The following is a 15,020-nucleotide window of genomic DNA, read 5'->3' as shown; positions in this document are numbered from 1 at the left end:
AAACAGCAGCGACAGGATCTGCTGTGAAGCAGGTGAAGAGAATTTTCCACTTAAAACAACTCAAACCAACAAACCACCACCACTGACCACGTAAGAAAGTACAGGCTGCAGGCAGAACAGCAACATTACAGTTGCTACAAACATCTGTTCTCCTTTACCCCTAACAAGAAAGAATTCTAACAATAAAGCAGTGTTCTACAGTACATCTTTCACAAAAATATCTTAGTGTGAAGTTATTACTAAGCATAATTTTACCTATGGCATTGCAGCTTCCTTAAAAACACCAGTTTAAGCATTTTACCTCCTCTAAGGGCTCCCTACATTTTATGTGAAAACAGCCCTAATTTACTTAGCGAATACATACTAAGTAGGTAAACCAGTTAGTTCTCGATATTTACACCAAAATAATTATTGACCTGAAGCCTACATAACATACCACACAACACACTGACATCTGGCAGGTAACAAACCGCCCCTCAGACTAGAGAAATTCCAAAATGTCAATGTAACTTTCTTCAATCGATCTTCCACACCTTCTGATGAAAACTGAAGTGTATATACACAAAGACACACCGAATACAACACTGTTGCAAGTTTTAACGTTTATTTCCCCAAGACAGCCTAGCCTGCACTCTACTTGGATAAATTTCACAAGCTAGTTTCCGCTGCTTCTAGTTTTAAACTTTAACCATGTTTCTGATGACAAGGAATGCTGCAAAAATACTCTAGTTCAACAAAGAGTTATGATCACAAAATAATCTTTATCCATTCTACAGTGTTTCAGAATTACCAGTTGATTTTAAAACACAAGGTAGATATAGATGCTAATGGTGGCTAATCTGGTATGTTTTATTATAGCAAACTGTTGTTCATGCAACACTTGTGCTCAAAGGGGAAGGCACAGCATTTCCTACAATGAGCCACCTTATAAAGAGTTCATTTTGTACAAATTTGTAATGTCACCTTTAATTTAGTGTGCAGAACCTCAAAACTGAGGCATTACTCCAATTATAAAAACACTTGCATCCTTTTTGTGCAAGTTTTAAAAATACAAAGTTTTCTCTCTAAAGTGGCTCAAAATAGATTGTTCATGGCTGCCTACATCTAAGGTAAAAAGAGTCTAAAACAATTGGATTAGGCATATTAAAGGTGTTCAAACCATGACTTGATTTGTACATCTATTCACACCTCTTTTTCGGTCTTTATTCGGCAGTACATATGCACCAAATTTCATTTTTAGAAGTTTCCATATCATTTTCATAGAAAACAAAGTTTGAAAACAAGTAACATTGAAACACAGCACGGTATTCTACCACAACAGAAACATTTGGTTACAGGACTCAACAAAATCTAAAATGAACTATGCTGTAGATTACCACATGCAAAGGTCTTCATGTTATCTTTGAAAATGAAAAGGATGAGATTTTTATTACCACATTTTTACCGCTTTCTACTATTATGGCAACTTGTGTACTGCAACACAGTCTATTTGAAGGGAAATGTATGATTTTTTTCATGCAAAAATCTACAAATTAGTTTTGATGATATGGAAAGCTTTTCATAACATCAAACATTCATCTGGTGCAAATGCACAGGGAAGCCTTCCTGAAATTCTGACTTTACAAACAACTAATAAGCCATACAGGAAAGAAATTAAAAATAACTAAAAGAAAAATAAGAGGGGAAAAAAAAAACAACAAAAGAGAAACACAGGCTGCAGGAGTAAACCAGAGTCTGCTGCTAAACCGGTCTTTGTTTTTTGTGTCCAGTGTAAGTTAACACTTATGAACTCATTTTGATGATTTATTAGGTTTATTATCAGCCCCCTGAAGGCGAATCAAGCTTGCATGCGTTCACATACAGCATCACAACCATACTCTCGTACACACGCCACTCCAGGACTAGGAGCCTGCTTCAGGGCTGAAGAGCCCCGTATTTGAAACACGAGCCTGGCTCCACAGCATCGAGTCCAGACATTCACTCAGTGTTGTCCATTCACACGGTGCTTCATAGCAAGGCCTGGGCTCATTCTCCTTGGACTTATATGGGCATCCTATTCTCTTATGCTTACGAGGCTTGATGATGATAGTACTGCATTTCCCCCCAGTTGCTCTAGTAAGTCATTGTTCCTTCTCAGGCACTGAAGATCTTTGACCTGTAGCCCTTTTTCTTTGAACAATCTAAATAAGCATTCAGTGTGAAGTTTTTCATTACATTTTGCCACTCATTCTCACTCGCACCCACTCGCCATCTTGACTTCATTTGGGCTTTTCTGTGATTCCAAATGAAATCTTCACATTTTCTTTCCCGATTTAATGCAGCAGCGGATCCCATGAGCCAAGATTGATGGATCAAACCTTTTTTTTATTCAGTGCTGCATTGTACCTAACTTCCAAAATACCACTCTAAAACTGGAACCCTTCTGCTGGTACATTGGCAGATGAATTGAAACCAAATGTTCCGCCTTGTATTGCTTCTGGAACAAGGCTAGGATCTTCATCAATCTGTAACAGAACAAGAACATCATGAGCAGCAATAGAAAGACAAGAGCCTCACTGAAAAGGAGACGGACAATCCTGAAGAGCACCCATCTCTTCACCTAATCTACTTCCTTGCATCAAGGCTTGCTATTCCTCTCCCCCAGTTTAGTAAAAGCACTATAATGACAAAGAAGTTTAGGCAGAAATGTTTTAGCTTGTATTCTGTAGGTAGGCTACATGGCACCCAATGGCCTCCCTTGTTTATGCGGTTGTCACTCCCGGAAAGCATTCTGTCAGTCATGCATCATCGTTACCGCCAGCTTATCAGCTCTCACAGTTCTTAAGAGAAGACCAATGCCATTAAATCAAGCAAGGATTAAGCTGAAATTGCAGTTTCCATTTAAATAGGTAGTATATGGGTTACCAAGTTGACACTAGATTAAATTGCAAATCCTGCTGTATATGCAAAATTTGAGTTCCTAAACAAGACTTGCGTCGTCTTGTTCATAGAGAAGTGAAACTCCAGCACAAAAACTTCAGTGTGGACAGTAGGACACAAATACAACTGAGCTCTACCATTTTTGCAGTAATCTGCTCCCACAAGTTCTTTAAACAAGTAGAAAACCCTCTCACTTCATGACAGACTGATGTGATTGCACGTCCTTTACATGCAACTAGCTTTTACGATTTAAAGTGCACACAAATCTACAACCTTCCTTTGATTTATGTTGCACTTTTCAACTGAAAACAACATTCCTGATCAGCATATCCTACTTCTGAAATCAGTAAAATAGTAAACATAGTTTGTTTCTTAAGAAGCAGAATCTCAGATTCAGTACTCAAGTCAGCAGGGTGCTTATCAAACGTGAAATGTCAAGCATAGTCAGAAGCTTTACAGTTAACTATTCGAAGTATTTTAAATTAAGGCATCGGATCTTTAGACACTTCACCATGAAGAACGGCAAGATACGCAACAGGTTCAAATAAGGGCTCATTCTTCACTGAAAAACCAAAGGTCACAGAGCATGCTGTAGAGCTGTTGCCTTTTTCTTCAGCCATATTTATGAGCAATTACAAAATCAGATTGCAGAGCTATTACACACTTACATCATCTGAAGAGAAGAACTGATCAATGATCTCATAAGCCAGTTTGTAGATGTCTTCATTTTCATGATTTTGTAGCTGTTCAATTTTCTCCAGGCCTACAAGAAATGCACAAGAAACGTCATAGAGTTAAAATACCAAGTTCAAGCAAAACAACCTCCCTCTCCTTAGGCCTCACCATACAAAGTAATTAAAAACAAATCTAGGAATAGAGTCACTACAAATAACACACTGTTAAACTCATCAGACATGCTTAAAGCACAAAAGCTTCTTGGAGATTTGAGGAAATATGTTTGAGATTGAGGAATACAAACCATGACAAAAAAAGTATAAGAGGTCAATTCCAGCACTGACAGAACTTCCCTTCTCTTCTTACTATGAGTGGTTAAGCTAACCTGCGGAAATATGGTGAGGGCCAAGCACTACGCTCGCTTCTCAGCACCTGGCGTGAAGGCCCCAGGCTGTGACACTCCAGATCCCCGCCCTGTTCGTGGCACACACGCCATCAGTTACTGCTGCAGCTTGGTTATAGAGCACGTAGCTCCAGTAAAGTTACTGCCAGACACGAGTCAAGAATATATTTAAATATTTTCTGAAGTTCTGACAAGCAGAGCTTTAGGCACGAACCCCTCTGTTCTCCCTCCCCCACCATCACCAATCATTAAGTTCTGCCCCCCCAATTTTGTATCTTCATGACTATTCAACTCCACATTAATGAAATCCCACACAGTTTTCTATCAGTGCTCAAATTTAATATCGCTGTTCTTTCATCCCTGAAGAGTTTCAGTCAATGTAAATAGCAACCAATATAGAGAAAGTCTGAAAGCCATTAGGAAATTGAAGCCATCATAATTCTACAACCCTTGCACGTAGATTTCCCCCCGCCCACAGTTCACAGGGACATAACTTGTGCATGAGTAAGGTAAGCATATCGTTCCTATATTAACAGAAACCAATTGTCAAGTACACCAGACTGTTAGAAAATTGGCACCTAATAAACTGTATTGCCATTCTCCAGCTCCTCCACATTTTACTTGACCATGACTTTAATCAGTTAGAAAAAGCTAAGTTTATTCACCTGATACGCATGAACAGGTCACTTTTAAAAAAGGTTTGCTTAAAACATCTGTGCTAACATACAGTAAAGTCAACAGCATATACACATGGTAGGAAGCCAAACCACCAATTTCTGAAAAAAATAGTTTCAAAATATTAAGCATCATACCTCCACACTCTTCTATAAGATTGGCTATGGTTTCCGCTTCATCTTCAGCCATTTTTAATATATTACTTAGTCCATCCAGAACCACTTGCACAACTTGCGCATCTTTTACTGTCAGCAAATTGCAAAAGGGAGGAATTACATTTTGTTGAATTAAGTATGCCACCTATGGGGAAAAAAGCAAATAGTTAAATCAGGAGTGCGACAGCAGCAAACAATGCACCACAAGTATATGTGCCAACAAGTTGAATGAAGTCAAAGTACTCAAAGTTACCCAGCAAGGTAAGAGTATTCTGTAGCAGTCACTTTCAGAAATTCTTGGTTTAGAGCACAAAAAGGTAATTTATGAATTACGTTACAAACATATTTCAAGTCTAGAATACACACTGTGAATTTTTCAGTATTAGACAAGGCGTTTCAACCTCATCTTTGAAGAGTGACACCACCACCCCAACCCTGCCACAAATGTAACATTCTGGGCTTACAAGAAGCTAGTATATTTCTACTCAGTGGCTACTATCTTTATAATTATCACACTTATCCATAGGGGAAAAAGAGCTGAAAGACAGACGTCAAATGACCAAGAATCTCATCTGAGCCCGAACGCAGTTATTCACAGCTACTAGGCCATGCTAACAGCAGAGCTTCCCTCCAAATCCTCACTGATACTCCATCGCAAGGTCATTCCACCTGAAGTTCACTCTTACATCCCTTGTGGAAAAGGGAAGAGTTACTGAACGGGGGAGGAATCCAGACATTCACAATCCCGGCATAGCAGTCTAAACCAACCAGCTGATGTACTCCCTCAAATGCACCCGAGAAAGAGAATGGACCTTCTCTTAAGGCTTGACTCACTTGGTCTTTTCTTCCGCTGATCGTTAAGTTGCTTATTGCCCAAGCAGCTTCTTTCTGAGTACCAAAGTCGCCCTAAAAAATACAATCATAAATAGAAATAACCATTCCAGTTTTTATGCTATGTGGTATTCTAGTAAAGGCTTGTATTTGTCACAGTCCATTCTGCATGGTATCACCGTATCAGCTTTCAGTAAGGAGGGAAAGTAAGTAACAAATCCTGTAGATGTTTGAGTCTACTCAGTGTTCATCCCTTCCCTGCAACCATGTTTTTAATACTCAGTCTTCCAGAGGAAGGGAAATTTGTTTGCATTGAAGTAAATAAAAACTGTAGTGCTCACATTCCTTATCAACTGCTGCCACATATTACAGGGAGAGATAAGCAGTCAGTGTCAACTTCGATAAACCACTGTACATGCTGTAACCGTGCCTGCCTCTGAAGTTAGTCAACTCAAGTCTGCTTACTAAAATTAAATAGAAAGGTCTCCAGCTCTTTTCTCAGTAATCAATAAATTGGCAGTTAAGAGAACTATTTGTGAACAGCTATATGTTACTTAGGGGAAAAGTATTCCTCCAGTCTCAACCCCAGCCTCTACACTGAAGCACAATATTGCATCTCTGTCCTGGCTTAACACATCGTAAGGCTGGTATTTCTGGCTTCCTTCCACACCTCAGGAAAACAAAAAAATCGAGTAACAGATAAAGCAAAAAGTAGGAAGTGTTTGAAAGACAGAAATGTGGTACTGTTTAAAATGAATGCTTTTAGCTACCCTTTCTCACAAGGCAGATCCTTGGGAGCACAACGTGGTTTGGAAACTAATGTTTTAAAAGACACTAATGCCCAACAACAGAAACGAAATACAGGTATTTGAAGTCCCAAATGATGGCCCATCAGCATTCAACCTCTAGTAGTCAACAATGAGAGACTTTGTGAAAAAGCATCAGAAAAGCATTCAGAAGTGTTCGCAAGCAACTACTTGACTTCATATTTAATACAAAAGGTAACAAAAGCATTCATCTCAACAAGCTTCATCTGTTACTGGAAGGAGGCATACATCCATACAGCACGTTGCCTTTCTATCGGAAAAACTCCGAACACACAGAAGTTAACGATTATTTTCTATGGCCATCTATGTTTTGTTGATGCGGTTTTACTTGTTTTAAAAAAAATAGATAGGACAACTGCAGGCCATAACCTAGTGTCACAGGACCACTCCGTGGATTACTCTCAGATATACAAATGCAGTAATAGGTTAGTAAATGCCACCACTGAGCACTTCCTTATGTTTCCAGATATAATGCGGGGAAAAAAGGATGAAGTCCTCCAGCTTTGGCAAAACGCTGGGAGCTAACTCAACGCTGTTCCCCACCCAGACCTCTTCACACCACACATGAGAGTAAAGAATTCTATCTCTATTGTTTATAAAGTGAGAACAAGAATTTAAATGAGATTTAGCAGCACCTGAGATCCCCTGATCTGCTTCCTTTCCCCAATACATCTGGCACTCAATCTCACAGCACTCCACAAAAGACTATCGACAGTAATGTATTTTGTCTTGCAACACAAGAAAAATGCGCACAGGTATAGTTTACCCCTGCCCCCCATGTCTACAGTACGATGTAAAAGATGAAGCAAGGAATTCAATGTCACCTTCCCCAATTAAGGGAACAAACTGTTAAATCCTTCTTGTAATCTAACCTTATCTAGAAGATGTATTATCATTGGAACAAGGTTCGCATCTATCACTGCCTGAACTTGCTGCTGATTTCCTGCGGTGATGTTAGATAGGAACCACACTGCTTCCTGCAAAATAAAAGGACGTGAGAAATGATTAATTCAGTCTTCTATACTGTGTTTTATTTCCACTCCAGCAAGATTTTATACATGCACATTTTTAGATCTGCAACTCATACACTAGTCAATCTCAAATGCAATCAAGTACTGTACCAGTGTTCACTGCACATAGCTGAATTCCTAGTAAGCATGCTAGACACGCAGGTAACGAAGCAGACAGTCTCACCTTAGGAGACTTCACAAGACTCTTCAGTCTTTCGTTGTTACCAAGTTACAACCAAATACTCCAAATACACAGGTTAAAAGCAAAAATTCTTTGGAGACACAAAAAAGTCACATGGCTACAAATGAGCACTGGTAGTCAATTCCATTAGTGAGAAGGAATGCTACAGCAGTTCTCAGCTGATGGTCAGATGAGCTCCAGAATGCATCATGTTTTCCAGATACAAGTGGTAGAAGACAGGGTGTTCTTTACCTGCTTCATAATGTTTCTCTTCTTAGCGTCAATCATCAAGAATACTCAAATGCTTGCTTTTCAAGGATACTGTAAAGTGACCCTTTATGACCATGCTGTCCATAAGCTGAGGACTCTCTCCTTCCAACAACCAACAGCAGGTGCCTAGCAAAGCGTGTAAGAAGAGATCCTTCCCCCAGTAGGCCCTCCCAGTCCTGAACAGTTGAAATTTTGAATGAAGCCAAAGACTGTATTTGGATTATTATGTTAAACAAGGATCAAGAGCTCCCCACTCCCCTTTTCAAGTGGGAATCTACACTTGAGTCAAGAAATAACGAACACTGTTTCAACGTAAAATTTTAAGTACATTCAGAGTATCACCTTTTTTCAATCTCACAGTTTATAAATTTGTCCCTTCCTAGAAACCCTCCATCACTCCTCAGTTCTCGTCTCAACTTATCTGGCATGACAACTTTTTAGATGAATACTTCTCTCAAGGTGAGATCCAGAAATTCTCACACTGCATTCAACCGAGCCTCTTGGATCAGATCACAGGATCACTTTCATTAATGAACCTGTTAGAGATTCAGGATGCCTAGGCTTGTCTTGGTGGGCTTGTTTTGGGCTTTAATCATCGGCAATGTTGTAAAATGGCACCCTAGAACTTGACAACATGCCTCAGATGCACTCCGGAATCAGCACTGCATTATCAGTGCCCCCATTTAAAGCCTTTTCTATACATGCACACACACACACACACACTCCCCACACCCCATCCCCAGTCTGACTTGGTTTAAATTCCATTTATCACACACACTCCAATCAAAGTGACATCCAATTATCTCTATTTCATCACTTCCAAGAGAGTCAGTTTAATTAAAGTGACATTTCACATATCAAGAATTCTAACTTTTAAGTCAACAGCCAAAATTATAAGAGAAAGCTTTAATTTCATAAAAATTTCAATTAAAGGAATTGGGAAACAACATTCCTGTCAAGTACACGTTTGCAGCTCCCTAGAGATTTTTCTACAGATGTTGACTTCAAGAAAAATTCCAGCACCCTGCCTGCTCTTACCATAAACTGGGATAAGTAGTCAATTATGCAAATCTCTACTGCACTACGTTATGTCGAATACAAAATGGCTAAGCCAAATATTTAAAAAGTTATCAGATACAATCTCTGCAGTTACTTACCTTATTAATTTTTTCTTTGGGATGTGTCAGAAGTGCTGGAAAATGTGAAAGAGCTTCACAATTCAGAACTACCTGTGTCTGTTCATCGGTACCAGTGACAATGTTTCCTACAGCTCTCAGTGCAGCGGTCTGAAACAAAAAACTTTCTTTAAAGAGAGTTCTTTTAACCAAAGATTTTTGTAGTTCAGCACATACTTTCAAACAGCAACAGTTAAAACAACAAAAGGTTTTATGCAAATACTATACCATGCAGGAAAAAGTATTCTTTAAACTTCAACATGAACTACAAAAAGAAACCAGTTACTTCTTATTACATTTTGAGCAACACTTCCTTAAAGTTATCAAAGCTTACTTGTACTTTAACTTCTTGATGACTGAGAAGTGGAACCAAATGAGGGACTATTCCGGAGTCTATCACCATCTGGATCTGTTCATTGCCAGCATCCGTTAGATATGAGAGTGCCCAGACTGTATCTACCAATATCTAACAGCAAAAACATTTATTTGTAATTAGTACAGAAGTACAAGTCTTATAACAAACAATATAAATTAAAACAAAAAGCATTTCTCATTGTGAAGCCAGAATTGATGCAACACAGCAAAACCCCACTTCAACAAACTTCACACATTCCACTACAGAGGTCTAAAATACAACTGCTGTTCAACCTGTTCTAGCTGCAAAGAATGCACAGAGATTAAAAAACCCAGCTAAACTGCTAACGACAGCTTAAAATCTGAAAAATATACTAAAAGCAATGCAGTTGTATCTGCTCTCTTCCTTAAGTACTGGTGGACAACATGAGATATGAAAGACCCACCCCTGGAAGGAAGATAAAGCCCTAGCAAGTGTTAAACTACGGGCATTCAGCACTCTCAAACCAATGAGCTGCACATCATATTGCATCGTTATTCTTTCCTTGACATTCCCCCACAGAATTTAAGAAAAGCTTTGAATTTTTTTTTAACATCTGGTGCAGCAGCACTTAGACTGATTTTCCTCTGTGTGTGTACACCTGCATATATTCTCACACAGAAAAGCCAATTTAAATAGCAGTAAATCTGAACATTTCAAGTAACAGCTTACAAAAAAATTGAGTAAGCACTGTCTCAGCAGACAACTCTTGACTATTTCACAAACACAACCATTTCAAGAAATTCAAATAAGCTCAATTTCACCTCCTTAAATGCAAGAAATTAAATAGTAAAATTACTATGCAAAATTTAGTTAATATATTTGAACATATTTTGGTAAAGCACTGTCACCATTAACTTAAGACAACTGAGCTACAACTTCACCAGGAAGCAAAGAATTAACCTTAAACAATTCTGACTTATGTCTAGGCAAAAAGCTGACCTATTTCATAATTTCAGTAAAGTCTCACTCATTTACTTCACTATTAAAATAACCTAATGTTCCTGTTCAACACCTCAAAAGTTACATCTAAAGCTAACATTTTACATACAGACACTAATCCTACTTTCATTTGAACTAATTTTCATTACAACCTCAGACTTCAGTGCCAGTCAAAAAGAACCCTGAATTTATTCTGTAAATGAATGTTCACAGCAATAAAGTGAAACCGCATTTTATTTTTAAGTGTAGAGAAAGAACATGCAAATAAGCACTTGCAAAGATACAGTGAAATACCAGGCAAAAATTGTAACCAATACTTAAAAATAAGCAGTTAAAGATATCAAAATAAGTTTGTCATGGTGAACGAGAACATCAGGTTTTTTTCTTTAAATAAAAAAGTTAATTATGACAAGCTTTATACTTTATACAAGCTAAAAAACTACACCAGAACACAAAACTGGCTCTAAGTGGTGTTACTTACATTTACATCTGTGTGGTGAATTAAAACACAGAGCGCTGGAAGGATCTAAGGAAGAAGAGAAGCATCTGACAGTTACTTTTAGGGCAGACAGACACCCAACTTCAGTTTAGTTACACTGAGCAGTGAGTTCATGCAGTCACCTCCTGAATGGTTTCCATCGGCGGAGGAGGATCTTTGTGACGGCACAAGTTGACCATGACCCAAGTAACGTTTCTTAAGAAAGTTATGGGAATAGACGGGCTGATGAAGGACAGCAGTGGTTTCACTACTCCAAGACTAATAACGTAATCTCTACACTGGGGTCCATCACCTGTTTAAGACATCAAAGAAGTGTGAAGACAAAGATCATCTCATGCCATTCACAAAAAGTCTAACTTCTGCATACTCAGAACTTCAGTTATTTAAAATGCAAACAAAGTTAAAGAATATGGGCCCTGGAAAGATGCATGTAAATATGTACAGAGAGAGATACATATCTCTATAGATACGTCTATCATAAAGACACTTGCATAAAGCTTTAGTAGGACCTGTGGCTGTCTGCTTAATTGCTTTGTTTGGAACTGCTCATTAAAAACAGCTAAATTCTTAACAGAAAGGTGTTCTATGACGTATAGCAGATGTACAGGACGCGGTGGCAGTGGGCAAGGGAAAAGGGGTGGCAGACAATGCCAAACCACCAAGAACAGTTGATAGCCCAACATACTCCTGAAGATTCCTTCACAAAGTTTACAATCAATATTAAAACGTCCCAAGAGCAGCTCAAAATTGCCTGAAAACAGATATTGCCATCTTTGTATCTCAAAGATAAACACACTTTCATCACTGCCCAGGTCTCACTACAGCTGCCTCAAAAGCAGCATCTGACCTGGATGCACACGTCTCGCCAACAGCTCCAGGCAGTTACAATGCTGTGCATTTTGATGGTTTGCTTCTTAAGCAGGACCAGGCACTTCAAAATACCCGACTGTAGAAAGCTCAGTCTGTCAGAACCAATATTAGTCCTCAAGCACTACAGACATAGTTGGGGCTGTAAAACACAAAGCTGATGCTTGCAAAAGAAGAGGCAAAGTCAAATGGAAGAGCTAATGATCACAACTTCTCTAGAATACAACACAATGTACGTGAGCTCAGGGAAAATCTCAGAACTCAATGCAGAACGGTTTGTATTTTAACACTCTGCATGACTGTTGGCCAACAATTCCTTTTCTGAAAAGAAAGTGCGTAGGCACGTGGTTTTGGATGCACACCATTGATACACAACAGAGAAAAGAGGAGTAAGTTAAGAACAGGGAATTGCCAGCTGCCTTCTGTCTCACAGCTGAATATCTCCAAGTTCTAACGCACAAATTCCTACCTAGTTTATTCATTCAATACCAAAACGAACTGAAAAGTTTTTAGTGGCAGGAGTAACACAAACCTATGATATTTCCTAAAGCCCACACAGCTTGCTCACAAACATTTTGATGAGGTGAATGCAGCAGTCTCAGAAAAAGTGGCACAGCATCTGAAAGACACAAAAAACCCCCCACACAATTGTTAAGAAATGCATCTCAAAAGACAAAATAGTTCACATAATTAGTTCTTAGATAAAATTTCAGCACTGCATGAGAAACTTTTCTCCCGGTTAAGTACTGGTCAAAACTTTACCAACTTCCCAGATGACAGTGAAATAAAACACACTAACAATTCTTCTTTTATTGCAGTTTCTTATAGAGCCCGCACTTCAGAATATTATAAAAGCAACTCTTAAAATAACCCAATTAACTTGTTTGTAAGTCTCAGAAGTTTACTGAAGCTTGTCAGGACTCCAAATTTAGTCAGACTTACTGAAGTTAGAAATTCCATGCTAAGTTACCTATCAGAATCAAGTGCAAAGTAGTGACTGTTTAAGACCAACCTCATCCATTCAAATCAGAGTCAGTAGGTACACAGCTACATTACTGACTCGCTTGTAGTAAGTGGGAAGTTTAATTTATTTCAGCCTTGCTGATTTGCAGTACCCTATATCCCCTATCATATCTTTACTAGTAGTGTGCCAGTTGCCGGCTCTAGCACGTGCAGAAAGCTAACTGCTGAGGGATCTTCTGTAGACACTGCCAGTGCAGAGCTCCAGGCGACGCTTGAGCATGCGGCTTCACCAGTGGCTCTATCCAGAGGAAGCCTGGTTGGTTGAGCACACACAAGCAGACACGCAAGGCAAAGGGCACCAGAAGAACCCCCGCCGCTGACACAGATGCACCACCAAGCACCAAGTCACTCTGTGCTTTTCCCCAATATTTCCAAACTCTGCATTCGGTATCTTTTGCTAACCATTGTGAAGGTAAGTGTACAGCAACAGTGGCTGTTCCTACAAATCCAGTCATCTTGGTCTCCTGAAAGCTAATCCAGATGCATTTCTCAATGTGAAGTCTCCTTTTACATCAGTAAGTTTTGACACTCAGTTTGAGACCCGTGATCTAACATACTGGAATAACCTAACCGATCGCCGCAGACGAGATTGTTTCAAATGCTAACGCTATGTGACCAAAAAAAAAAAAGCCAGCTGACTGAGCAGGAAGGGATTCAAAAGGCAACACGCAAAACTCCACAACTGTTCTCCAGGCAGCTACTTTTCTGCCATGTGTTGGTGTCGGACAGGAGAATGCTCCCAATATTTAGAACTAAAGCTAAGCCAATGCCTCAAACACATTCTACACCCACCGCATTTCGATAACTGATCCTTGTTTTTTTAACCCCAGCACTACAGTGCTTGCTTACCTGATTTGCTAAGGACAGTTTAGTCTGCAAGAAACGCTCCTTTACTTTAGATCACGAGAGGCTGGTATTTTTAGACAGACTCTCTCATGTAAAACGTTTTTTGCTACAGGAGTAACAAATCACAACAGATTCCTTATTTCCTACCAAACAAAGGTATTTTACAATGCCTGTACACAAGGAGAAAACACATCCCCAGCAAGCATATTAATAAGCACTTCTGGGAAGATTACAACAGACCATCTTTTTCATTGAAATAAATCATTACAAGAAACTAACCATACTCTCACACGTTACGGCTATTAAATTGACTAATATAATGCACACTTGAAGACCTAGCTAAATCAGATATCCTCACTGAACGAAATAATTACTATATTTGGCCCTCATCTTCAATCAATTGATAAGCTAGGTTTAAATAAAAAGAAGTGTTCTAGATCAGAGGTGTGGAACAGATTATGTACCAATTAGATTTCCACAAGAAAACTCAGGATGCAACTGGGAAAGGAAGGAGGAGGATGGGAAAAAGGAAAGTTAAAAATATCAAAAGAGATACCTACTGTTAACAGCCAAATCCAAGCTATATCATAGTTAACAGGCTCTTAACGCTGAGAGTTTGTAAAAGCAAAGGGCAACCGATCTTGCAACCAATGCAATCTCAAAATACACATTCAGTTAAAAAAAAATATATATATCCTTTAAGCTGAAGTCACCTGCTTAAACTCATTCACATCTGCTGTGGAAAATTAGCCTATTTTTCCAGCTAAAGATTTTTGAAACGTGCAGCCATTTAACAGAGTAGATGGTGCTAAAAACTTTCTTATGAACACCTCTTTTTTTCAAAATATAAAGCCAGTAATACAGAGTTTGTGAGAAGCCTGTAACTGCTTAGCACTAACAAGGAAAAAGAAACAGTCGTCTTTGATCATCGAGGTGAAAAAGTCAGTCACGGAATATACAGAACACACACTGACTTTTCAACACTTCAGCACCGCAACACATCTTAGAAACCGTACTTACTACATTGAATAACGGTTCCAAGTAGTTCTAGCAGAAGTCAATATACGGTGGTTGTGGTGGGGGAAAACACACACAAAAAGACCAAGCATAGTTCTGTGTCTTCTCTTTGTTGGAAGCACAGCATGTTTAATGGTATCAGTAGCATGGACTGCAATACAGCACGGATTTCAACCATTGAAACTATTGGTATCTCACATAATTTAAAGTTTAGTGGATTTTTTCCTTAAATTTTAGACAAAAACATGTTCTACTGTATGTTTAATTCTTCCAAGGGTCTCAAGAAGCTCTGCTGGTTTTTTCACTCACGT

At 38.9% G+C, this 15,020-nt stretch overlaps 1 protein-coding gene and 1 non-coding gene across 2 annotated transcripts in view; both read right to left on the bottom strand.

Moving 5' to 3' along the window:
• Positions 1 to 587: 587 nt before the first annotated feature.
• Positions 588 to 15,020, bottom strand: part of KPNA4 (karyopherin subunit alpha 4) — a 28,726-nt gene continuing 14,293 nt past the window's right edge. Inside the window, exons 8-17 of the mRNA XM_075418382.1 lie at positions 12,356 to 12,442; positions 11,079 to 11,248; positions 10,939 to 10,983; positions 9,456 to 9,587; positions 9,104 to 9,232; positions 7,358 to 7,462; positions 5,662 to 5,733; positions 4,810 to 4,972; positions 3,588 to 3,682; positions 588 to 2,504 (exon numbers count right to left, since the gene is read on the bottom strand). Coding sequence (XP_075274497.1) covers positions 2,406 to 2,504; positions 3,588 to 3,682; positions 4,810 to 4,972; positions 5,662 to 5,733; positions 7,358 to 7,462; positions 9,104 to 9,232; positions 9,456 to 9,587; positions 10,939 to 10,983; positions 11,079 to 11,248; positions 12,356 to 12,442 — 1,097 coding nt within the window. The 3' untranslated portion in view covers positions 588 to 2,405. The remainder of the gene's footprint in view (positions 2,505 to 3,587; positions 3,683 to 4,809; positions 4,973 to 5,661; positions 5,734 to 7,357; positions 7,463 to 9,103; positions 9,233 to 9,455; positions 9,588 to 10,938; positions 10,984 to 11,078; positions 11,249 to 12,355; positions 12,443 to 15,020) is intronic.
• LOC142361283 (small Cajal body-specific RNA 7) lies at positions 8,447 to 8,768 on the bottom strand. The gene has a single exon (XR_012763878.1).

This window comes from Opisthocomus hoazin, chromosome 4 (assembly GCF_030867145.1).
Source record: "Opisthocomus hoazin isolate bOpiHoa1 chromosome 4, bOpiHoa1.hap1, whole genome shotgun sequence".
NCBI lineage: Eukaryota > Metazoa > Chordata > Aves > Opisthocomiformes > Opisthocomidae > Opisthocomus > Opisthocomus hoazin.
Note: the sequence above shows the minus strand (reverse complement) of the source record. Positions and strands in the feature narration are given on the sequence as shown.